The sequence below is a fragment of the Chenopodium album genome, chromosome 26, assembly GCF_948465745.1.
Source record: "Chenopodium album chromosome 26, dcCheAlbu1.1, whole genome shotgun sequence".
NCBI lineage: Eukaryota > Viridiplantae > Streptophyta > Magnoliopsida > Caryophyllales > Amaranthaceae > Chenopodium > Chenopodium album.
This window is the reverse complement of record NC_137859.1, coordinates 8519145-8543704: the sequence shown is the minus strand read 5'-3', so window position 1 is coordinate 8543704 and position 24560 is coordinate 8519145. Positions and strand designations below refer to the sequence as shown.

Below are 24560 nucleotides of genomic sequence, written 5' to 3'. Positions count from 1 at the left end.
AAGGTGATTTGGAATTTGATTATGAGAGATGAAGATGATGCAATGATAGATGAAGGAGGAGAGAGAAAGTGGACTTTGATTATGATAGATGAAGATGATGGAATGATAGATGAAGGAGGAGAGAGAAAAACAATGGGTTTGATTAATTGGGTGTGATTTAATTGATAATCAATTTAGATTGAGGTTATAATGGGTTTTTATTATGGGTAGCATTATGTGTTAAAATTTTTTAGTAAGGGTATATTGGTCATTTTGACCGAAAAATTTTTCCAAATAAGGAAAATAATAAGTTTGTTGCAAAAAATATGAACCATCCCAAAATGGCAAATGTTGCAAGAAATAAGAAACGGATGAAGTATTTGATATTGAATATAGAGATTTACTGAAAACATGTACCTTCCGAACATTTGGTCTTTCAACATTAATTTATCGTCCATTGCCATATAAATTCCTTGTGTGTAAAGGTCCTGCATGTCCAAAAAAACAGCTACCAGTGATGAGGGACAGGACAAAGAATTCATAAGTGTAATGTCACCATTGTTTTTAAGAAAAAAATAACACCAGATAACATGATTTACCATTCGGAGTAGTACAGAGTATATCAAGATAACTGAACAGCATAATTTCATGTTTTCCAGTCTTATTAATCAAATACTCAGAACTAAGCTAGCATTTGCAATGGTCTCATAGACATCTATATAAGCTTCAAGCAGGGCACGTTTGATGCTGCAACAGGCACATTTTGCACAGGGCTAGAATAAGCAATGACAATGTAACAACACAGGCACACCTACAGGTGTAAGAGAGAGTAAGCAATATTTAATTGAAAGAAACTCACTACGACAAGTAGTCCAACAAACTCAAGCCACCCCCCACCTTTTGTTTCCTAATTCAGGCCATGGCCTCTAAGCTACTTGGTAACCTATAAAATTTCCATCAAGACGAAGGAAATGGAAACTAACTCCTTGCTGTCTTATTGAACATTGATGACCAAAAATAGAGTTCAACACTGGTCTAGGGAAGGTAAAATGCACATAATTTTCGAAGTTTACCCAGTGAAGGTACAGTGGGCCAAGGGCTAAATGCATACACATTCTCAGAGAGAGCAATTTTTGTAGAAGCAGAAACAACATTCCAACACTGTAGCACCAGTCCAGTATCAATTGGCAACATAAGAATTTCGGTAGTGAATGAAAGCAACGAAAATTCTGAAGCAATTGAAAACAGCAGCAACTAGAGTAGTCACCAGATAGTCGTGAAAAATAAAGATACTAGAATGTCTAACAACCAAAAGGAAGATCTCCAAAATAGGTTCTGACTTCCAGGAAAATTATTCTCTTTTAAGGTTCTGCTTCCTCCTCAATAAGCACCAAACATATTACATCTACTCACCATGCCATCAATTTTGAATGACATGCACAAACCACTTAAGCCTCAATTTACCCGTCACAACATAATCCATAGTCTAATCAACCACAACCTTTAAGTATATATCCTACCATCAATTATACTTAACTTCTCAATTTGCAGACATTCACCATATTTTTGTGAATATGTAGTAGTGAACTTTTCCAGAATATCTGATGGACAAGAAAAACTATGGAACAATTTTTGGCTTGAAGCAGACTGCTAGTGCACTAGTCAGCATTCTAGTTATATGCATAGAGAATACTCAGCATGAATTCAGGGCTTCAATTGCTTTTATACCCAATCCTTTCCAAGATGACAAATTGCATTGTATCAAAAATGCCTTCTTAGACTTGAATAATTGGTCATTCACTCAGGAAGTATGTTGACATATGACTCGAAAATCAATCGAGTGTTCACGTAGAAGCTAATTAAGGAATGAAATTGCTTATCTTAAGCAGGGAAGAATTGAATGGGTCAACTATAAATAGGCATATCACTGAATCTTTTTTTTTTCTTTTTTTTTTCTTTTTCTTTTTTTTTTTTTCAGGTTGGAGGTGAGAGATTGTATCAAGAGATTTCAACGTCAACGACTGGACATAAGCTTAATCTCAATAAAAAAAAACGAGGAATTTAGGGCTGTTTTGCAATGAGTCGTGTGAATTGACTAGAACAGACTGTTGGTATCCAAAAGTGGTAAGTAGCTTTTGAATTGCTATGTTTTGGTTAGCACGTTCGTGTCATCTTCCACACGTACATGTTGACCAGCTATCTTGACGCGATACAACAGGGATTCAAATACCCATTAAGGATTATTTGTTATTTAAACACAGATTGAGAAAAAACAAATTGAAGCTAAGGTTCTTGTTTTGTAACCCTTGTACTATAGAGTGGAGATTAGTGAGAAATTACTCCTATGAACACTTATTGAATCAATAAAACTATTCAATTCTCACAGCAGAATGAACATAAATACTACGTATAAAATAACTAATAAATTGCAGAAAGTCCTCAAGAGTTCAACATATATGGGACGGCACGTCGGCACGGAAATGCATGACTTCTAAAACAATAATTTTCTCTTGCTACACAAGTTGGGAAACCAAAACATCATCTGGCTAGTTCTAGAAAACAGCCAAATATGGAAACCGTGTAACTTAATTATGCTAATATTAAAATCCAAAACAAATAAAAAATAAAAACACCACATATATTTCATTAATTAATGTCATCTTCAAGTATATTAAGTCAAATTTGATCCTACATAGATACGAAAATCTTGATAATATATTTATCACATAAGCTACTTTGGAGTTTTAAATCTAGATGGTGTAAAAAAAAAAAATGCCATTTTACACTATCGTCAATTTAAAAATTGAATTAAATAAGAATTTTCCCACGATCTTATTGAAGAAAAGGATAACAACTCAAGTTTGGTTGAAATTTTAACTTTGTAGATCAAAAAGTCGAACACAATCCTAATAGCAAGCAACCATGATCCAAGTTCAGAAGCAATTCATCTAAGACGGAAAAGAATAGCTTATATTATGATTCATGAACTGCTCACCTTTGAAGATCATACACTCCTTGGACCATGTCAACGTGAAGCAGTCACATTAGCCCTTTTCGTTCATATCCTTTCATCTCCTCAGATAATGCGATTTGTTCTGCACATTAACACGGTTACAGATGTTCTAATTAATACAGAGCATTTGCTTGTAAGGTTATGAAATCTTATGATGCACTAAAGTAGAAGAGTGATTCCATATCCAGTCTCCTGTTCTAGAATCCCTGAGAATACAACTACAATGCATCTTTTCATTCCACTTTTCAATCCTATAATACATATCCATGTTTGTCAGGGTAATACAGAGTTTTCTTCCTATGTCAAAAACAAGACAAAAAATATGTTAAGGTTATCCACACATATGAAAGGTGTAATGGCATATTGGCATCCAAAACATGTACTATATTCTGAATTTAGCAATCACATAACTGGTTCAATGCCGGATAAAGAGAGTAAAAGTTAGGAGATGAACTAGCTCCGATGTGATGCAATTAAATTTCTTGTATAGTCCACCAACTGCAGAAAATGATGAAAATAATACGAGTAACATAGATAGTGGGACATTTCTGTAAATTAGTATTGCTTTCATCCCTTGTTACTTAGTAAAATATATTAAACCCATTCTTTAATCCATATTACACATCATTTGTCAAAACCTACACTTGTTAATTGATTAAACCAGCAAAGTATGAACCCCACATATAAGCCCATCTACAAAGTTAAAATATTCAGCAGTCTTATACTTGCACTCCTTCACAACATGTCAACATATATTGCTCCCATATTCCTATTTAAGATGTCTCATTGACTTTGCCTCATACCATAAATAGCATAAAAGACAAATACTTTACTCCCACATACATCATTTTAGTCCCACCCATTTTCTTTTTCATCAAATTTAAACTTAAGAAAATAACAAGTCTCCTATGAGGCAAATCTAAAGGGATGAGGGTGTATAAAACAGAAAGAGGGAACCACATATTATTCATCATTTAATGTTCTTTTCAGATATATCAAATTAAATTAATCCTATTATTCATCATTATATGTACTCTTTTTTTTTTTTTTTTTTTTTTTGAAGAATCATTATATGTACTTTTCAAGAATAAGTTGAACCGACATGATTCTACATAAAGACAAAAATATATGATTATATATTCATCATATAAGCAGTGTAGAGTTAGTTTCTTAGCTAAATAATTTCAATAAATTCTGTCCATACTAAAATCAAGATTATGATAATTAAAATTCCCAAAAAAGAACAAGTAAAGGATTTGCTGTCTTTTTATCAAATTAAAAAAAGAAAAGAAAGAATACGTGTTTGGTTGAGATTTATGTATGATGATTAAAAAAGTCAAACACAATTTTAAAAGCAAGCAAGCCTAGCTTAATCCAGAAAAAAAAAAAAAAAAAAAAAAAAAAAAAATTTATTGCGCAAATGTATAATCTATCCAAAAACCATTCACATTTAGAAGATCATACACCACTTGGACCACATCAAAGAAAATCAATCACATTAGACTTTTTTTGTCCTTGTCCTTTTTTTGATGTTGTTATTAGATCTGCAAAATTACAACCGTGGGTAGAAAATGTACTCCCTCCATTACAAAGTTAGTTACTATTTGCCACTGTAATACTACTTGATCATAACGTTATATGTAATGACCAAAATATCCTTGGATCAATTAAAATTAACTTGGATAGCATTCTACCCTCATTTCCTCCCACTTTTACTTGCCATCACTAACACTTAAGCACAACCACCAAAAGTCAGACCACCACCACCACTATCAACACCTTCTAACACCTAAGCCAACAACACTAAAATCACCATCACCCCATCAACACTTTCTACGAACTTAATATCTAATGCAATCCAACTTTTTGGTTGGTAGTGATTAGTTTGTTACCAATGAGGTGACGATGACCACGTACATCTGGGAGGCATTCGGCGAGAAAGATGAATTTCTTCATCAAACATGAGATATGTTTTTAAGGTCGCCAAAAGGAATGGTCCCACTGATTTTTATATTTACATAAGTGTTCAAATATTTTCATACTCACTCTGTATTTTTGAATGCTAACATTTAAAATTTTACACTATTCATATATTACTTTTGACTTAATTTGATATCTAGATAATTTTATTGGATGAATTGATGAGCTTTTTTTTTTAGATAGGAAAGGATATGATTTTGACAAGCTAATAATACAAATAAATGATGGAACTTCGACCAAACTTAGAGTTCTTCAAAACAACCCATCAATACAAGTTTGACATATTCATTTCTAGAAGCTGATTGCTCCATTATGATTTTTTTAAAATCTTAAAGATATCCTTACTAACACGATTGTCACGTAATCCTTCAAGCTCCTAAACTTCTGCTTTGCATTCCTACTATAAATTAAAGCTACAAGTTATAGCTTCAAATCGCTCCAAGTGAAACCGAACACTTGAAGAAATGTCTAATATTCTTCAGTTCTTAAAGAATATTTGTTTTCATCCCCTTTCCCTAACGTTCGTACTCTTCTTGATCTTCCTATACAAATGGCTAAATAATAATCCTTTGAAAAACAAAAATCAGCCACCCTCCCCGACTAAGTTGCCCATCTTAGGCAACCTTCACCAACTTGGCAAATTCCCACATCGCTCACTATGCTCTTTGTCCAAGAGATATGGAGAAGTGATGTTAATTCACCTAGGTAGCACTCCTTCCTTTGTTGTCTCATCTGCAAGCACAGCTTGCGAGATCTTGAAGACCCATGATGCTATCTTCTCTAATAGACCTAAATCACGCATCACGAGCAAGATAATCTATGATGGCAAAGACATAGTCTTTTCACCTTATGGAGAATATTGGAGACGGATAAGGAGCATCTGTGTCCTACAGATGCTCAGTAACAAAAAGGTTCAATCCTTCCGAAGAGTAAGAGAAGAAGAAGTCACTCTGGTGATTGAGACGATCAAGAGATCAGAACAATCGCCAGTAAACTTGAGTGAGACTTTTATAGCATACACAAGTAGTGTGTTGTGTAGGACAGCCTATGGAAAGAAGTATGCTGGAGAAGTGGGAACCAATTTTAAGCTTCTTTTAAAGGAGTTTGTAGAGGTCATGGCAGTGTTCAGTATGGGAGATTTCATACCCTGGCTTGGCTGGATTGATCAACTCACTGGTTTGAACAATAGGGTGGACAAAGTCGCAAAAGAGTTTGATGAATTTCTTCAACATGTAGTCCAAGAGCATCTAGATCGAAAGATTGAAAAGGAAGAGAGTGAAAAAGATTTTGTGGACATCTTGTTGGATGTTCAGAGGGAAAACACAGATGCTCTTTCCATGGACAACATCAAAGCCATTGTACTGGTAAGGATTCCTACTACTTCCCTCATTCCCACTTTAATTAGATATTTTACAATAGAAAGTCAATATTAATAGTCCAATAGTGATCAGTCTGATCACCAACAAAAATTCCACATAAATTTTGCAAAGCAGATAATCAAAATAAAATAGCACAGCTAATTCAGCTTAAGCTTGTTAAAACTTACAAAGTCAAAACCGGTTTTGCATTTGATGAAGGATATGTTTGCTGCTGGGTCCGACACCTCATACACACTACTGGAGTGGGCAATGACAGAGCTGCTGAGACATCCCCAAGTCATGAAAAAACTGCAAGATGAGGTAAGGGGAGTTGTTAGAGGAAAAACAATGGTATCTGAAGATGATTTAGAAGAGCTGAAGTACTTGAAAGCAGTGATCAAGGAAGTATTTCGCCTACATCCTCCACTCCCATTGCTGCTGTTTCGGTATCCCTCCCAGGATGCCAAAATAAATGGGTATGACATTGCTGCGGGGACACAAGTAATCATCAATGTATGGGCAATACAGAGAGACCCAAATTATTGGGCAGAGCCTGAGCAGTTCCGTCCAGAGAGGTTCCTGAACTCTTCAGTAGACTTCAAGGGACAGGATTTCCAGTTGATTCCCTTTGGAGCTGGCAGAAGAGGTTGCCCAGGGATACCCTTTGCTTCATTCAAAATTGAGCTCATGCTAGCTAATCTTGTCTACTTATTTGATTGGAAATCAGCCAATGGAGCAGAAGACGAGACTTCTGAAGTACCTGAAAACCCAGGCATAACAATCAATAGACGGGATCCTCTTATGGCCATTGCAACTTTGTATTCTTGCAGCTGAGAACATGTTGCACATACAAAATAAAGAATCGACATAGAAATCATCAGATGCTCAAGACAGTAGACCAACAATATCAATGATCCAACAATATCAATTCCATGTCCTAGTTTATTTATGTCCTATTCGTAGTTTATTTTAATCCTGTTCATGATTATGTTCTTAGTATAAAGTTTCTGATGTCCCTTAATTAAGCTATGATGAAGCCTCTTCAGAGGCATTAGGGTAATAATGATGTTGGTGTCGTGTTTAAAAAATAAAAATAAAATGACTTCACCCAGTCAATTCCTTAGCTGATTCCTCCTGATCTCAAGCTACCTTTTAGAGATAGTGACTTTGGAAGAAATGGAGGGCCTTTCCATAAGTGTCCCCGCTCCAATGTGCCTGTATTTAGATTTTTTAATGAATTCATTTCCCTGGAAACAACAATTGGTACAATAGCCAATGTTGCAAACCCATAAGCATCTCAGTATCTACATAGCAACCAATCAAGCTTAACCCGCCCGATAAAGTACAGGTAAGCATATTTCCATTCTTGATGATGACAGGTTCCCAAGCAAGAAGTCAAACTAAGTTTGATATCATTATTTATCATGAGGAGTTTTTAGTTAACACAGCTATTTCTAGTCTATTGGTATCAAAAGCTGTTAATTTCTGCACTAGCTTACATAGATAATACTACCTAAATTGTCAAGTTCATTTGTCCCCTTGCGAACAACGATGTAGGCCCTGTTGGTAATTAGCTGGCACTCCCTCCGTTTTTAAATACTTGCTCCACTTTCCTTTTCCGGCCGTTTTAAAATACTTGCTCCATTCCCAGCCTTATTTGGAATTCTTATACAATATTTAATTCATTTCTCTCACCTAATGGACCCAACATAAATTACATTTTATTAATTTTATATTCTCTCTCCTCCAATTTTCTCAACTACTTTTGCTTTTTACAATTTTTTATTCTTCCATTTGTCCTACTACCTCCATATTTTATTACTTTCATCAATTTCTCCTAAAACTCCGCGCATGGAGAAATGGAGCAATTATTTAAAAACAACGGGAGTAGCTGATTGATATAGCTGATTTGACTAGCTGGTTTGACTGGCTGTTTATTATAATTAGCTGATTGTGTAAAAATGTTTGGTAAATAGCTGTTAATTGTTAGTTGTTTAGTGTATTTAAGAGACAAAAAGCTAATTTACAATAAACTAATTTTAAAAAGCTCTTAAAAAGAGCTTTTTGAGCCCAAAAAGCTCTTTTAATAAGCCATTTGTCAAACACCCATATTAGCTTTTGTAATTGGTCAAACATCTTATTGGACAAAATAAGCTAAAAGCTCTTTAAAATTGGTAAATTATGGTACATATTACAAATTTGGAATAGTTTACATATTGGTAAATTATGGTACTATACATATTACAAATGTTGAATAGTTTATAACTTCATGAAACAAATACATTTAAGTTCCTATAACTTGTCCCACATAATAGAACATATCAAAGTAGCAATCAGACAAATTGACAAAAATTATTTAATATGTCAATTTCATGAAACATGCCATTTTTAAATACGATAAGTAGCTTCGAGTAAGATGACTCACGTGTTTATAATAAACAACCATACACTACGAGATAATATAATGTGTTTTGAGGTTTTTTTTTTTTTGACAAGACGAACTAAAAAACAAAAAAAAAAACAAACAACAAACAACTAGAAAAAATCAAAAGGACCAAAACAAAATCCGTCGCTGACGAGCCTGAGTTGCCAACCAATGTGCCGGTTTAATCCACTGTCGAGGAACTTTCTGGATTGCACAGGAAGAAAACCAAGAAAGCTGGTCCTTGATGTCCTGAAGCAACCAAAAGCAAGAAATATCCCGATATCCTTTACCATGAAGAAGCAAGGCCAAGGTTCAGCAGTCCGTATAAATAATCAGATTCCTGTACTCACGACGTCTAGCCATTCTGAGAGCGGAAAGACAAGTTTGTAACTCTGACTGAAGAGCCGAGGAAGCCAAAAAAGCTCTAGATCCACCTCCTAAAACCCTGTCTAAACTAGAGGATCTGAAAATCCATCCTGCACCTGCAGAATAGTCATGAGAGTCAAAAGCTCCATCAAAAACCAAACAAATATCAGTCGACGTCCGAGACCTTCCTCGGAGGAAATGAAGCGCCGAAGCAGGAGATGAGATAATTCTAGATCTAGACCCAGATCTAGAAGAGTGGACCGAATCTTTATAAGAACATGCCTCAGAATGACGCGAAATCCTGAGATGCAGAACAAAGGCTGAAGAGATGACAGCTTGGCGAAACATCCTGTGATTGCGAGCTAGCCAGATAGACCAAAGAAAGGAGAATAAAGTAACCAAAGTCTCCCACGACTTCGAATGACGTAAATCTGACACTAGATCAGTAAACCAAGATGTAAATGAGATGTCCCTGTTGATTGCTAGGGATGAAATATTAGGAGCCGACAACCAGAGATTATAAACAAAGGGACAATCTCGAAAAAGGTGACCTGTAGTCTCATAATCCTCATGACAAAAGAGACAGGTAGAAGTGGCTGGGATGCCATGACGTTGCAAAATACTTCCAATAGGTAGAGCATCATAGATGAGCTTCCAACCAAAACAAAGCAATTTAGGCAAAAGGGGTAAACCCCAGTACCTCATCCACCACGAGGGATGTACTAATGAAGTACCACTAGAATAGTTGAGATGATCCAACATCATGGCATATGCTGATTTTGTAGAATAAGTCCCATCTTTAGAAAACTTCCAGTAAACGAAGTCATCCATAGGCTTGCTTGGCCGATCCAAAGCAAGAATGCGACAAGCTGTCGCCGAGTCAAACAGTTGGTGGACCAAAGAAGAGTCCCACGCGTAAGAACGCGGATTAATGATAGAAGAAACATGAGACGGAAGAGGTGCCTCACAATTTTGGCGAAAGAAAATCGGATCTCCAGGCATCCATGAATCACGAAGGATACTAACTTGAGATCCCGAACCAACCTTCCATGCGATACCCTGAGATAACCCTCATGCAATAACCCTTTGCTACCCCACGAAGAACCCGGAGGCCTGCGAAACTGCGAGTAACGAGTAGACGAGTATTTAGCTGACAAAACCTTGGACAGAAGCAGCTGTGGATGCTGTTGAATCCGCCAACATTGGCGAGCCAGTGATGTGTTCATTTTATATATATATTTATCCCCGTCCCTTGGTCGTAATTAGTAGTGTTTTTGGCTCCTACGAGCCACTTTTATTACTAATTTGTGTTTTCCAGTGCTTTGGTAGTTTTGCTTGAGTTTTGTAGGAATTTGCGTACTTGGAGCAATTTCCCGGGCTTGGAAGACCGCGACCCCGTTTGATAGCCCAAGGCCGATTGGAGGGATCAAATCGGTGATTAAGGGCTCGGTTATGAAGATCCAAGTTCGGAGGCCCAAGGGATTTCCGATTCGAGGCCCAAAAGCCTCGCCCAAGGACCACCTTCTCCGCCCGGAGGTGCGCCCGGCCGGGCGGGGCGAAGCAGTAGTCCGCCCGGAGCACGCGCCCGGACGGGCGCGAGAAGTACCCAGAGAGGAGAAAAGCGGGCCCGGTCGGGCGGCCCCTTGCCCGGCCGGGCGCGTGTAGATTTTTAGGGAATTTGATTTCCGATTTGTTTTGTTTTAGCGGATAATTCTTGCTTAGTATTAATGTAATTTTATTAGGCAAGATTAGAACTTCTTCCTCATTATTATTACTCTTTCTTTTTCACTTTCTCTCTCTAGTTAATATTTTCTCTCTCTAGACTTTTCTCTCTACTCTACTTTTGATCTCGACTACTTTGTAATTTCGCCGTCTTGGTATGATTTCTATTTTTAATTAATTTCAGTATTTTCTTCCTTTCAACTTCCTTATGGCTTACTCTATTATTATGCATGTTTTAGATTTAATTATGTCCGAGTAGTTTAATTCTAGGGTTTATGGGGATCCATAATTAATATGAAGGGATAATTTGTTATTATTGATTATTGACCTTGCATGATAATTTCTTATTGAATTGTTTTAATTCTTTGCAATTAGATTATGAATCGAGCAGATGTAATTTGATTGTGAACGTTTAGCAATATTGAATTGATGAATCGAGCAGATGTTAATTTGATATTAGAGGCTATTTTCAATAGGAACTTAGATCTAGTAAATTGCGAGAGCCTGTTAGATCTATGTTGGTTAAGAAATTGCGAGAGCCTCTTAATCATGTTATTTGTGCAATGTTGATTGATTGATAGTTATGTTTTATCCCGGAATATTAATTATTGGTGAACCTATGACCCTAGGCCTTCTTATTATTGATTTTCTCCCTAAACTTGATCTCCATAGCATAGTTTCACATTACAACAACATTGGTTACCTTAATAATTTAGATTAAATTAATTAATTAGGAATAGAAAGACCAGTTTCCCTGTGGATTCGACCCTACTTCCCTATCTACTTTAGTTAGAGGACTTAGGTAATTACTTTTGATTAGGGGATATGACTTTACCCTGTCAAAATTTGGCGCCGTTGCCGGGGAAACGGTTTTATTTTTATTTCTAGTTGTTATTAGAGTCTAAATTATTATTTTTTTTTCCCTTATATTCCTTATGAGTTGAAAATATCCATGCTCATGTCACTACAAGAATTATATGATTTTTATGCAGCACCTGACTACTGTTGTTGTCAACGTCTTTGTCATGAAAATCCTGAATGCCCTTATAGTGAGTTTTTTGTGCGTGCTCCTGATGATTTTAGAGTCTTTCCATTAACATACGATCATATTCGAAAAAGATTAGTTGCTAATGAAAGTTATTGGAAGGCTCTTGATGAAAAAGTCTATGCACACTATAATAATACGAATGTTATTGAGGATGAAGAACCCGTTATAGAATTTGTGGTTGAAAATTCACTGGTTGACGAATTAGTGATTGAAAAATCATTAGTTGTAGAAACGGTGGTTGAAAATTCCTTTGTTGATGATGAGGTTATTCATGAGGGTAAAATATTCAAATCATTATTGGATGATAAAGACAATGACTACCTCCATGTTCGTTCTATTAATTCTTATTTTTTTTCGGAGGAAGTAGAAGGTTGTGGTGTATTTTCATCTCTTTCTTTTGATTTTTCCTATTACCTTGAGTTCTCTTTATGTGCTCCTAACCTTTTCTTTGTAGGGATTAATGTGCTTGCAATTAAGCCCTATCTAGTGCCCAATGAAATGTTTGCAGGAGCGTTTGATAAGTTACTCAAGGCATTGAATTCTTCCGATTGAGAGAAATAGTATGGTCGAGCGGGACCTTGATAAACTAGCGCTTTGCGGGAGGCAACCCGTATTTCTTTTTTTTTTTTTTTTTTTTTTTTTTTTTAGTTTAGTCTTTTCTTTTTTTTGTGTGTTTTCTTTTTGTTTTGTTTTAGAGGGGTAAGGAGAGTATATCTTATGTTTGTGGGAGCACCTTTTTGTGCAGGTTTTGATCAAGAGAGCGAAAAAGAAGAAGAGGAACTAGTACAAAAGATATTTGGGCAGAGAGTAATAGCAATCAGCCTGGTCGAATTAGGAGCACGGGCCCGATCGGGCTGAGCTCGCCCGATCGGGCGCGCGTACGCGTCAGCAAAACTGCTCAACTTCGACAGGCCATAACTTTTGCGTTTCTTATCGGATTTTGGAGTGTGACCTATCGTTGGAAAGCTCTTCAAGTCTACTTTCCAATGCAATTAGAATCACTGCATTATGATTTATAGATCAAAAGTTATGATCAGAATAGTGCACTTGACTCAAATTTAGACTTTTTCCCACTAACACTTTGTTTCATTTTTGCCCAAATTTGTTCCAAAGAGATGCATTGCAATCCTCGAGGCTTTGGTGACATTGATGTGGTGATGATGAAGAGTAGTCACCTTGACTACTAGCTTCCCTTTAAGACAATGAGGACATTGTCCAATTTAGCTTGGGGGGAGGTTCTCGTGTTTGTATGGTATATCTTTCACTCTCTCTTTTTATTTATTTTTTTTTTTTTTTTGTTTTCTTTTGGTGTGCTTAGTATAGAATGAATTATGAATCATACTTCCCTGTGCCCCTTGATTAAAATTTTTCGAAATTATTTTGATTCTTGGTTATTGATGATAAATATTGTGGATTAGTTGATCATGATTTGATATTTGATTGCCTTGAAACCTTAACTTGCGTCAATTTTGTCCAACTACATGTGAATATAGTGCTTGACTAGTTGATTTGGTTAGGAATGTGTGATTAGTTCCTGGTATGTCAATGAATTTGAGTATTGGTTTGCAACTATGAGTAGTGTTTCATGGCTCACTATTATGCACATGTGGAGGACGAAGGCGTTCATTCTTTTAGGTAGCCTTCAGAATTATTTAGATACATTTGTTCCCTTCTTGCTACTCATGTTGTTGCCTTGACTTTTTGTTGTTTATTAGCCACATTACAAGCCATATTTGCCCCATTGGTTACCTTAATAATTTAGATTAAATTAATTAATTAGGAATAGAAAGACCAGTTTCCCTGTGGATTCGACCCTACTTCCCTATCTACTTTAGTTAGAGGGCTTAGGTAATTACTTTTGATTAGGGAATACGACTTTACCCTGTGAGCCAGCAAAGCAGAATTAAAAGCTTCGAGTCGACGAATACCCAGACCTCCCATACCTTTAGGCATATGTAAAAGAGACTTTGAGCGCAAAGCGAAACCTTTAGAATGACAATCAGTCTTCCACCAGAAACGGGCCAAAAGATTATCCACCTTGGAACAAATCGAAGGAGGAACTTTAAAGAAGGATAAAATGTGATTAAAAGAGGCTACCATGACTGAGTTGATGATGACCAATTTCGCTGCCGAAGAAAGACCAAGAGAAGCAAAAGTCGAAAGACGTTGAACAACTTTATCAACCAGAAAGCTAAAATCTGCAACCTTGCTTCGTCCAAACCCCGCCGGAAGACCCAAATATGAACCCATAGTAGACTTACATTGCGGCTGAAGACTTTTGGCTAGAAAATCCTTATAGTCCGAAGGGATGTTAGGACTAAACTTGACAAAAGATTTCTGAATATTAATTACCTGACAAAGAACAAAACTCCGACAAAAGAGTTGTAAGATTTGTGCAAGCCTCAGGAGTAACTTGTAAGAATAACAGAGAATCATCAGCAAAGAATAAATGAGAGATCGGTGGAGCTCCACGAGAAATACAAATGCCTTTAATAAGGGATTCCCTCTCGGCTTTCCGAAGCATGGCCGAGAAGATCTCCATACAACAAACAGATAGGAAGACAATGGATCGCCTTGGCGTAGACCACACTTAGGCTGAAAAGCTGGAAGAGGATTCCCATTAACCAAAACTTGATAAGAGACAGTAGAAACACATTGGCTAATAATATGAATCCAGTATGGAGGAAATCCATAAGCCTGAAGAAGCCGATAGAGAAAGGCCCACCTAACCCTGTCGTAAGCCTTATTCATATCCAGCTTAAGCGCCGCATAGAAATTCTTCTTTGCCTTAGACCTATTCATGTAAGACAGAACTTCATGTGCAATTAATGCATTGTCTGATAGTAGCCTCCCAGGAACAAAAGCATTTTGATAATCCGCCACCAAACTAGGCAGAACTTGTCGTAACCGACCAGTCAGGCACTTTGCGACACACTTGTAGATGACATTACAAAGACCAATTGGCCGGAACTGGGAGATGAATTCCAGATTATCCACCTTTGGGAGCAGAGTTAAAAAGGTGCGATTCCAATCCTTCAACATATAACCATGAGCAAAAAAATGTTGAACCGCAGTCACCACTGAAGGCCCCACAGAAGACCACAAGGTTTTGAAAAAAGCAGAGGGGAATCCATAAGGTTCCGGCGACTTGTTATCATCAATACTGAAGATAGCAAGACGAATCTCTTCTGCAGAAAAAGGTGCCATAAGAAATTGTCATTGGGAGGGAGAAAGACAAGGCAGTTGTAGACTTTCTCACCAATCAGAACTGAAACTTGAAGCATCAGGAGACGCGGAGTATAAACCCAAATAAAATTCCTCAGTTATTTTGGCAATGGAGTCAGAATCACGATGCCAGCAATCAGCTGAATCCCGAAGACCAAGAATTTTATTTTTGCGCTTCCTTGATTGAACAGAGGAGAACAACAGACGAGAGTGCGAATCTCCCAAGGCATCCCATTTAACCTTAGCTCGTTGTTGCCAAAAGGAATAAGCTGTCTGTGCTTCAGCTATCTTTTCATTCTTAGTGGAAATGAATAAACATCGGTCCATTCTAGAACAAAGAGATTGAGCGGCTTGCTCAACATCACAGACCAACTGTTTCCAATTGATACCCCACATCTTTTTATGGGAAATACACCAAGAAAGAAGTCGATCCCGAGAAAGAGATAACTTCCGGGAAAGAACAAGCATAGGAGATCCAGGGAGGAAAGAAGAGAAAATAGAAACAATGATCTCATGAACCGCCTGAGCAGAAAGACACCAATTTTCAACCTTATAAGGACGCTTAACAGAATCTACAGAAACTACATCAGAAAGGATGATAGCAGCATGATCAGAAAAAAGAATAGGTTGATGGACAAGTCTAGTATCCGGGTAATTAGAAAACCAAGTAGAAGAGGCGTAAGCTCGATCAAGGCGCTCAAAAATAGGATCGGTATCTAATCTATTATTTGTCCAAGTAAAACGTGGTCCAGAAAAAGGAACATCGAGTAGATCCAATCCTACGCGCCAATTCATAAAATCCAATTGCCCTGGAATAGAAAAATTTCCTCCTATTTTATCTGAGCTATACTCTACTTGGTTAAAATCACCAATGATTACTACATTTGAAATTGACTCTAATAAATTACTAATCAAGTACCAAATCTCCAAACGATTAGTAATATGAGGCGAGCCATACACAAACATGACAAACTTTATTTCATCACCATGCACCAATTTACAAAGATTTACATTCTGAGAACTATAAACAGGAGTGACACCCATAGGAGAAAACCAACAAACAAACATACCACCACTAAGGCCTACGGCATCAATGCCACAACAACCCAAAAAGGACAAAGATGCTAACCTACAAGCTACGTTATCTACAGAGGACATCGTCTCTAAAAGACAAACCATATCTAAACCTTGAGAGCGGACTAAGGTACTAACATAAGGAATTTTAGGGGAGTCCGCTTGTCCTAAACCCCTACAATTCCAAAGAGCTATCTTCATCCCGAATTAGGTGACTTTTCCCGGGAAGTCACCGAACCCTCAGAGAAAACATGAGAAAAAGAATCAACTATAGCCTTGCGTTTTTTATACGGAGTGAAGCACGGAAGACAAGAAGATTCATGAGAATCTTGCTGCAAGTCAGATGGCAAAGGAGGAGCTGAAGGAGAGATCGACCCCCCTGTCGCTTTCGAGGACCTCTCTGTTTGACCCATTCCCACATTTTTTCACCACTCTTGCGAAGCTTCAAGCTAGAATAAGTCCTTAATTTGCTCCCCATTTTGCGCAAAGGAGAACAGGAGTGAGGTGAATGAGCTTTGGGCGGAGAAGACACCACAACTTCCAATGAGGGTGGCGAATAAGGCGGCGAGCACTCCATAGGGACAGCAGAATCCGACGACCCATTATCAAGATTAGGGCCCATCGAATCCGATTCACTTGAGGCATAATCTGCAGGCAAATGGTGCTGAGAGTCCGAAGCCGAAGGAAATTCAAACGCTCCAGAAGAGGAATCAGCGACATAGCCGGAGAATTCAGAACTGTCAACCGGAAAAGACGAGGACAAGGTTGGAGATGGCGACGCTGCTGCAGGCTCGTCGTTCCAGTTGCTCGGACCCGCCCCAAACGGGTCTTCGAAAGCTGGGCCAGACGGCCCCATTGGTGGAGGAGAGAAGTTCGGAATAGATGGAGTAGGGTCGGGTACGACTTAATCCGAATCCGGAATAAAATGATACCCCCGAAAATATGGGTCATCATTGAAATTGGGCCAGCCCATAGTCGAATTTAAATCAGTCCGATTCCACTCATGCCCATTGTGCACAAGTGAACTGATTTCAGAAGAAATGATACGAGAACTCAAGGCTCAATCTGAATTGCGGCCCACATGGTGTTGTGATGGAGAATGTGGGTCAGAGCCCATAGTTGAAGAAAGAGATAAACCATGAAGATCAGAGTAATCCAAAAATCGCCTCCAATTATCACGTGAGTATGATAAAGATGGAAAGGATTTGACCATGAGTGAATGTTTTAAGTACCTAGGGTCGATCATCCAGAAGAATGGTGACATTGATCAAGACGTGACCCACAGGATTAAGTCAGGGTGGCTTAAATGGAGAGCGGCCACGGGAGTGTTATGCGACCGCAGCATTCCCTTAAAGTTGAAGGGAAAATTCTACAGGACTGCCATAAGACCAGTGTTGCTCTATGGTACAGAATGTTGGGCTTCTAAGAAAGAGCATATTAAAAAGATGGAGGTTACGGAAATGCGCATGTTAAGGTGGATGTGTGGAAACACTTTAAGAGATAGAATCAGAAATGAGGTTATTCGCAAGAAAGTAGGTGTGGCGGGCATTGTAGATAAATTAAGGGAAAATCGTCTGCGTTGGTTTGGACATGTAAGACGGAGACCCGAGGGTGCACCGGTGCGAAGAGTGGAAGAGTGGGACCATGGAGGGATTAAACGAGGAAGAGGGAGACCAAAGATGACTTGGTTGGAAGGAGTGAGGAAGGATATGAAGTGCATGGATTTACGTGAGGATGAAGTTTTGGATCGTAAGGGATGGAGGAGAAAGATTTATGTTGATGACTACACGGAATAATCAAATTTGGTTCATGTTAGCCGACCCCACTTTTGGGATTAAGGCTTTGATTGATTGATTGATTGATTGATATGATAAAGATGGATTGCCATCTGTAGAACCTGATCTCCAATTAGCCCCGTGCTGCCAGCGAGATCTTTTTTCATCAGACGCATGCGAGAAACGTGGAGGGCTTGCATGAACCTGGTCATGAGTCTCCAGCTGTTCACAGAGAAAGCGATTACCGCCTAAACATTGACGGCGAACTTCATGATCACGGCTGCAATAAACACCAGGAGCCGACGGTGGAGATAAACCTGGAAAAGAGTCAGCCATTGCATGATCTTGTGAGGTAGAACCCGAGCGAGTATCATCCGAAGCTAACGGAAGTCCCAAACCTCCACTATCATAGTCCGAAGGATGAGAATCAGCCGAATTCTCCATCGGATCCTCCGGATCATAGTTATTAAAATAAAGAAGGACGAATTCCACGAAGCGCATTAGAATATAAATTAGTATCAGTAGGACCATATAGCACACGAACACCGTTGTCGTGAAGCTGACGGAAGCGGGCTTCTAGATGATAGTTGATCGAGGACTGTTCCGACACACAAAATTCTTTCCCATGCCCGACAAAACCACACTTTTTGCAGAATCTAAATATACCCTCATATTTAAATCGCACCCACGTGACTTGATTATTAATAGTTGGAAAATAACAGCCAGGAATCAAGGGTAACGATAAGTCAACAAGAATTTTAACACGAGGATTCGGAATAGGAAACTGACCAAGAGTGTCATCCACCATAGTTACTTCACCAACATGAGATAATACAGTGGAAGCCACCGCCGGAGGTGAATAACGAACTGGAAGTCCGATCACTTGAACCCATAAATCCACGAGATGCAAATTAAGACTAAGAGGAACCGAGTGAGCCCGGAATCTTTGAAGGACAAACATACCTCCACGAAAGTGCACCCAACCCCTAGAGTCAAGCTCTGCAGCGTCTTCCTGAGTACCACAACAGAAAATATAATCCTTACCATAAGGATAGACTCGAACCGGAGCTCTTAAGTGCCAAAACCTCGAGACAAGACGCTGAATCATAATAGGAGTCCAATCATCTCTATCGTCCCAACAACGTCCAATGACACAGCAATTCCAATCCAAGTCTATTTCATCTTCTAAGAGAGGTGGAGGAATGAAATCCTCCCCAATAATATGAGGATAGACGAAAGTTGTAGGAATATAATGAGGCATCTTAAAAAACTAACAAGTACGAGCTGTAGTAAAGACTAAAAAGTGAAGATTGAGAGTATGAAGCTTGAGAAATTCTGTCTTCGTGTGTTCTTTTTGTTTTTTTTTTTTTTTTTTTGATGAAACACTAAACTTTGAACAGTAACTAGGACGAAGAAACCTAGGGAAGGAAATAAAGGAAAGTTAAAACTATGAGAAAGACTAAGAACAGTAAGATGAAATAAAGGAGAGGAGTTAGAAGCGAAAATAGAACAGGAATAGCCTAGGTAAAAGACGGAATGTGTGAGGATATTCTCACTCTAAAACTTTCTCTCTCTAGAGAGGCTTTTTTGCTTATGTGTTTTGAGGTTGAGAACTCACAAGATATGAGCCAAAAAAATTCACAACTTGAATCATATTACTCCGTACTAACTAGTAGTAATATTCAATAGGCTATAAGGGGGAGCACCCCAAGCGACGGCCCACTTTTGAGGGGCTCACCTCTTTGAATAAAATATAGTTTTATTTTTTTTAAAACAGATAAATATGAGAAGTATTCGTCCGTAGAATTTTCCTATTTATTCTTTCTAATCATACCCACAAGGCCATGACCATGTCAACAATAGTTATCTTACTCACTTCTCCTTCATCTCAAATCTTATGGTGCCCAACATAAATTCAATACCGTAACCGTAAAATAATCAAATAACTCAAAATGATAATCCAACAATAAAATAAGGGGTAAACTATTTGGTAGCTGAATTATGTATAAAATATGTCTTCGAATGTTTAGGGTTTCTTTTTAGTTTTTGCTTCAGGCCCTAAAATGTCCAAGACCGCACTGTCCCTTTCCCTGTTCTAAAAATCCTTACACTGAATGACTATACTGCCACCACTCATTCCTCACTCTTCTCCTTCCTGTAATATCATATCTCAAGCCAGATCAATTTCTAAATCCAGACAAACTCTGAAAATAGTTAACAGCATCTACTGCTTACCATAGTACTCAGTTTCTGCATTTAACCTGACAAATCCAGGTAGGATCCTTGACACATAAGGACACTAGTATGGACAATTGAAAGAGTAGATTCTTCATCTTGGACTAACATGCAGAATATTTCATAACATAGAGGAACCTAAGACTTGGATACAATTCCAATCTGGATACATACACTGGTATGGACACTTTAATACATACAATGAAATAAACACTAGAATGTGACTAACAAATTCCATCAAGTTCCTGAACCTTTTCTTCCTTTGATTCCTTCTATATAATAATAACGGGTTTACAGCTATCACACAAGGTGAACAGAACACTCAAAGAATGTCCATTGTTATTCAATTCTTAAATAACCTTTGTTTCCATCCCTCTACCTCCGGTATTTACTCTTCTTAATCATCACCTATAGATTTCTAAATAAAAATTCTGGCTGAAGCAGATAACTGCCACCCTCCCCAACAAAATTTCCCATCTCAGGCAACCTACACCAACTTGGCAAGCTCCCCACACTGCTCTCTACACTCTTTGTCCAAGCAATATGAAGAAGTGATTTTAATTCACGTCAGAAGCACTACCTCCTTTTTTGTCTTGTCATAGCACTCGAGATCATGAGGACTCATGAGTCATGATATCATCTTCTCCAACAGATCTCAATCACACATTACAAACAAGATCATCTATGACGGCAGAGACAGTCTTTTCACCTTATGGGGAATATTGGAGGCAGGTAAGGAGCATATGTGTCCTACAACCCTCGAGTAACCAAAAAGTTCAATCTATTCAGAAGGTTAGAAATGAGGATCGGAAGTCAGTCTAGTGGTTGAAATGATAAATACATCAGAGCGTTTCCCTACAACTCAAGTGAGAATATTATGATGCTCTCGAGCAATGTGTTGTGTAGGGCAGCCTTCATAAAGAAAAGACACATAAACCCATAGAATGGTAACATAGCTGCTTTTCACATGGACAGAATTAAAGCCATTACAATGGTAACGATACCAACACATAAACCCATATAATCTGAATACAAGGTCAAATTTCAACGAATATAATGGAAGTTCAACATATCGTGTCACTTTAAAAGACAGATAAATTTACTTTTCAAGACAAAAAAAAAAAATTATCACAAATCTAGCCAAACAAAGCGTACAAAAACTTTAAGTGCAACACATATTTATAATTAAGGAAGTACCTCAGCAATTTCTGGCATAAGCTTGTGATATTTGTATACAATTGTTAAATCACTTTTGTATTCAATGAAGGCTATGTATGCAGCTGGGTCCGATATAACTTATACAACACTAGAATGGGTAATGAAAAAGTTGCTGATACATCCCCAAGTTATGAACTGCAAAGTGAGGTAAGGGGAATTGTTAGCAAAAAACACAATGGTGCCTGAAGAAGATCTGAAAGAGATGAAGTACTTGAAAGCAGTGATCGAGGAGGTACTTAGGCTACGACCTCCACTCCCATTGCTAGAGAATCAAGAATCAACATTTGAATCATCAGATGCAGAAGACATAAGACTCAGTTGTGTCCAACATCCAAATATCCTGTTAATGTTTATGTACTCAGTATAATGTGACATGTTGATTATAATCAGCCTCATTCTATGGCATATAGCAATAATTAGTAACCATGCAAGAATGGAATGTGAATTTTAGTAACAAGAGCTGCTAAGTATGTTCAATGTCATTTAGCTTGATTTTCCTACATTTTCACCAAGAACCCAACTTTTCCCCACAAAAAAAAAGCCACCAAAAACTTCTCTAAAAAACTTTGATGTTGGGAATTTAATTTATTTTAAAAAATTGAATAGAAGAATTAAGGATTATGGTGGTCTATTTACTACCTAGCCAATTTCCTAGTACTAGTCATTTAGGAGTCAGTTATCCAAAGTACAATTAGTACACAACCACTGAATGTATCTCACTGAACTCCCTCCATTTCTAAAAGATGTCTCTATCTATTATTACCTAACTTTCAATGTAAAAAACTTTGATCATGCAATGCCAAATATAATCATAAAAATTTAATATTCAACTACATTATTACTCTTTAGCTAAGATATTTCAAATACGAAAATCTTTAAGAAACGAAAAGAGCAATAAAATATAAACATTATCACACTGCTAGCCGAATTAGAGTTGGTTACTTGACACTCATATCATAACAATGTAAAATGGTCACGTCTGACACTTAGACACGGTTACTTCATATATGCTTGGGAATAGGCATGACAATATGACATACTTCATACTAGAACAAAATTTCGCAAAATTTTCGTAAAATGGTCACGTCTGACACTTGGACACGGTCTAAGTTTAACACTTGGCCAAATCATAATAAAATAATTTAGACATCATAACATGAAATTTTTTTAAAAAAAAATATACAAAAATCATGTAATAAAAATCTGCCAACATCACATTTCAGCTGTAAATGCTCCCAATCAACCAATAAATTATAGTTTCCGAGAATTTAATATTAGATTAAAGAGATTACATCAAATTACTGTATGATCAAAACAAAGATAACCTAACACTCTTCCTAAACAATTTCAATCAAACCTACCGAATTTGGCATTGCAATAATCAAATTATTAAAATTAGAACTGAAAAGTACAATAAATTGACTTGAACATACCCATAATTGTCCAAAATTAGCAATGCCCAGATCTTGAAAATCTGATAAACGTCATGAATGATTGAATGCAGAAGCAAATTAAACTCGTAAATCAAAATATCGCTTATGTAATCTTATAGTGCCATACTTTGTTGATCTTGAATTCTTACCATTGGGGGAAGTGGGTAACAATGGTTTGTAAATATTCCCTCCATCTCCAATTGTCTGCACTATGACTCTATGGTGTGGAATAGAATTGATGAGAGGGAAAAATGGTAGACCTAAAAATTTTGTAATTAGGGGTGAAGTAGTAATTTAGATATTTTTGGTATGTTACAAGTCTTACAACCTTTGGTGAAAATTTGAATTGAAAAATGAGACAAACTTTAATGAGACTAAGGGTTTGTTCTCATTGACTGAATTCAGCTGAAATGAACTGAACTCAACTCAACTGAACTCAACTGAACTCAGCTGAACTGACTGAACTGAACTCAGCTGAACTGAACTGAACTGAATATTTTATAAGAGAAGGAAATTAGGAGCTGAACTGAACTGAACCCAACTGAACTGAATTGAGCTGAACTGAACTGAACTGAACTCAGCTGAACTGAACTGAACTAAATTTCAACGTAAGAGAACAGGCCCTAAAGGTGGTCATTGGGCGGGCCGAACTGAAACTGAAAAATTAAGTCCATTTTTCGGGTCAGTGCCGGTCGGGCCGGAACTTTTGTTTCCAAAATGGTCGGGCCTTGTGGGCTTTTCGGGCCATTTTCTTGTGAGCCTAAAAATTAGAGCTGCTCATTTGCGGGTTTGGGCCGGGGCCAAATCCTATAATTTTTTCCAACGGGCTTGATTTGCAAGTCCAAGCCCATTTTAGCGGGCTTAATATGTTGTCCATACCCGCCCTCTTAAACGGGCCGGGCTTGCCCACGGACTAACGGGGCTAATGACTTTTGTTATTTTCGGTGAATTTATCTCTTAAAAATTTACAACCTATAATTATTGTAATTATTGATGGTTTAAAATCTTAAAATATAAAGAGTATGTATGATATGAACTATGAAGTAACGAAAAGATGAAGATGTTAGATTTAGGGGTATAGTCTTCTAGATTTCTAGTAACTACTACTTCGTAGTATCGTATATGATTTGTACTTGTATATATATATATATTCTAAGAAAATATTAGTTAATAATTTACAAAACGGGCCGGCCTGGAATATAGTTATCATTGTCCATGCCCGGCCATTCAACAAATGGGCCGAGCTTAGCCCGTCCATTAATTTATTTGTTTTTAATAAAGGTGTCCAAGCCCAAAATTTAACGGGCCGGATGGGCCGGGCCTAGCGGGTCGGACTGTCCATGAACAACTCTACAAAATATGCCTAAAAACGCATTTCCAAGCCTGTCCCAAAACAATAAATTTTTGGGCCGAAAAATTCTGCCCAACACCTACCCGTAATCAGGCCATGCCAACAGATCAAGCTAACTTTGATCACCTCTAAATGAGACTCAAAGAGAAAATGTGCAAGCCTTACCAAGAAAACCAAAAAGTTACCATTAAAGAAAGAATAAAATATGGTTTGTACAATAAAATAGCTTAGAAAAATATAGGCTACGTAGAAAATACTAGTTTACCTTAGTGATTAATTATAATTATGCACATTATACTACCTCCGTAGTACTAGGCTACTACTCTGTAGTAATCTGGTTATAATTATGCACATTATA

At 37.5% G+C, this 24560-nt stretch overlaps 1 protein-coding gene and 1 long non-coding RNA gene across 3 annotated transcripts; one reads left to right on the top strand and one right to left on the bottom strand.

Moving 5' to 3' along the window:
• On the bottom strand, positions 1–23081 carry LOC145617792 (uncharacterized). Of its 2 annotated transcripts, XR_014107794.1 has the most exons (8): positions 23001–23057; positions 22852–22892; positions 21655–21758; positions 21398–21553; positions 6749–7090; positions 6519–6639; positions 2975–3074; positions 1–467 (listed from the first exon to the last, which is right to left on the bottom strand). It is a non-coding gene; the product is annotated as an uncharacterized LOC145617792 (long non-coding RNA). The 2 variants fall into 2 exon arrangements; XR_014107793.1 differs by having other exon boundaries at positions 22852–23081.
• Positions 5198–7686, top strand: LOC145617791 (cytochrome P450 736A117-like). Its single transcript, XM_081672541.1, has 2 exons — positions 5198–6336; positions 6550–7686. The coding sequence occupies exons 1-2, from the start codon at positions 5437–5439 to the stop codon at positions 7162–7164; spliced, it is 1515 nt and encodes a 504-aa protein (XP_081528667.1). The 5' UTR covers positions 5198–5436; the 3' UTR covers positions 7165–7686.
• Positions 23082–24560: the final 1479 nt, after the last annotated feature.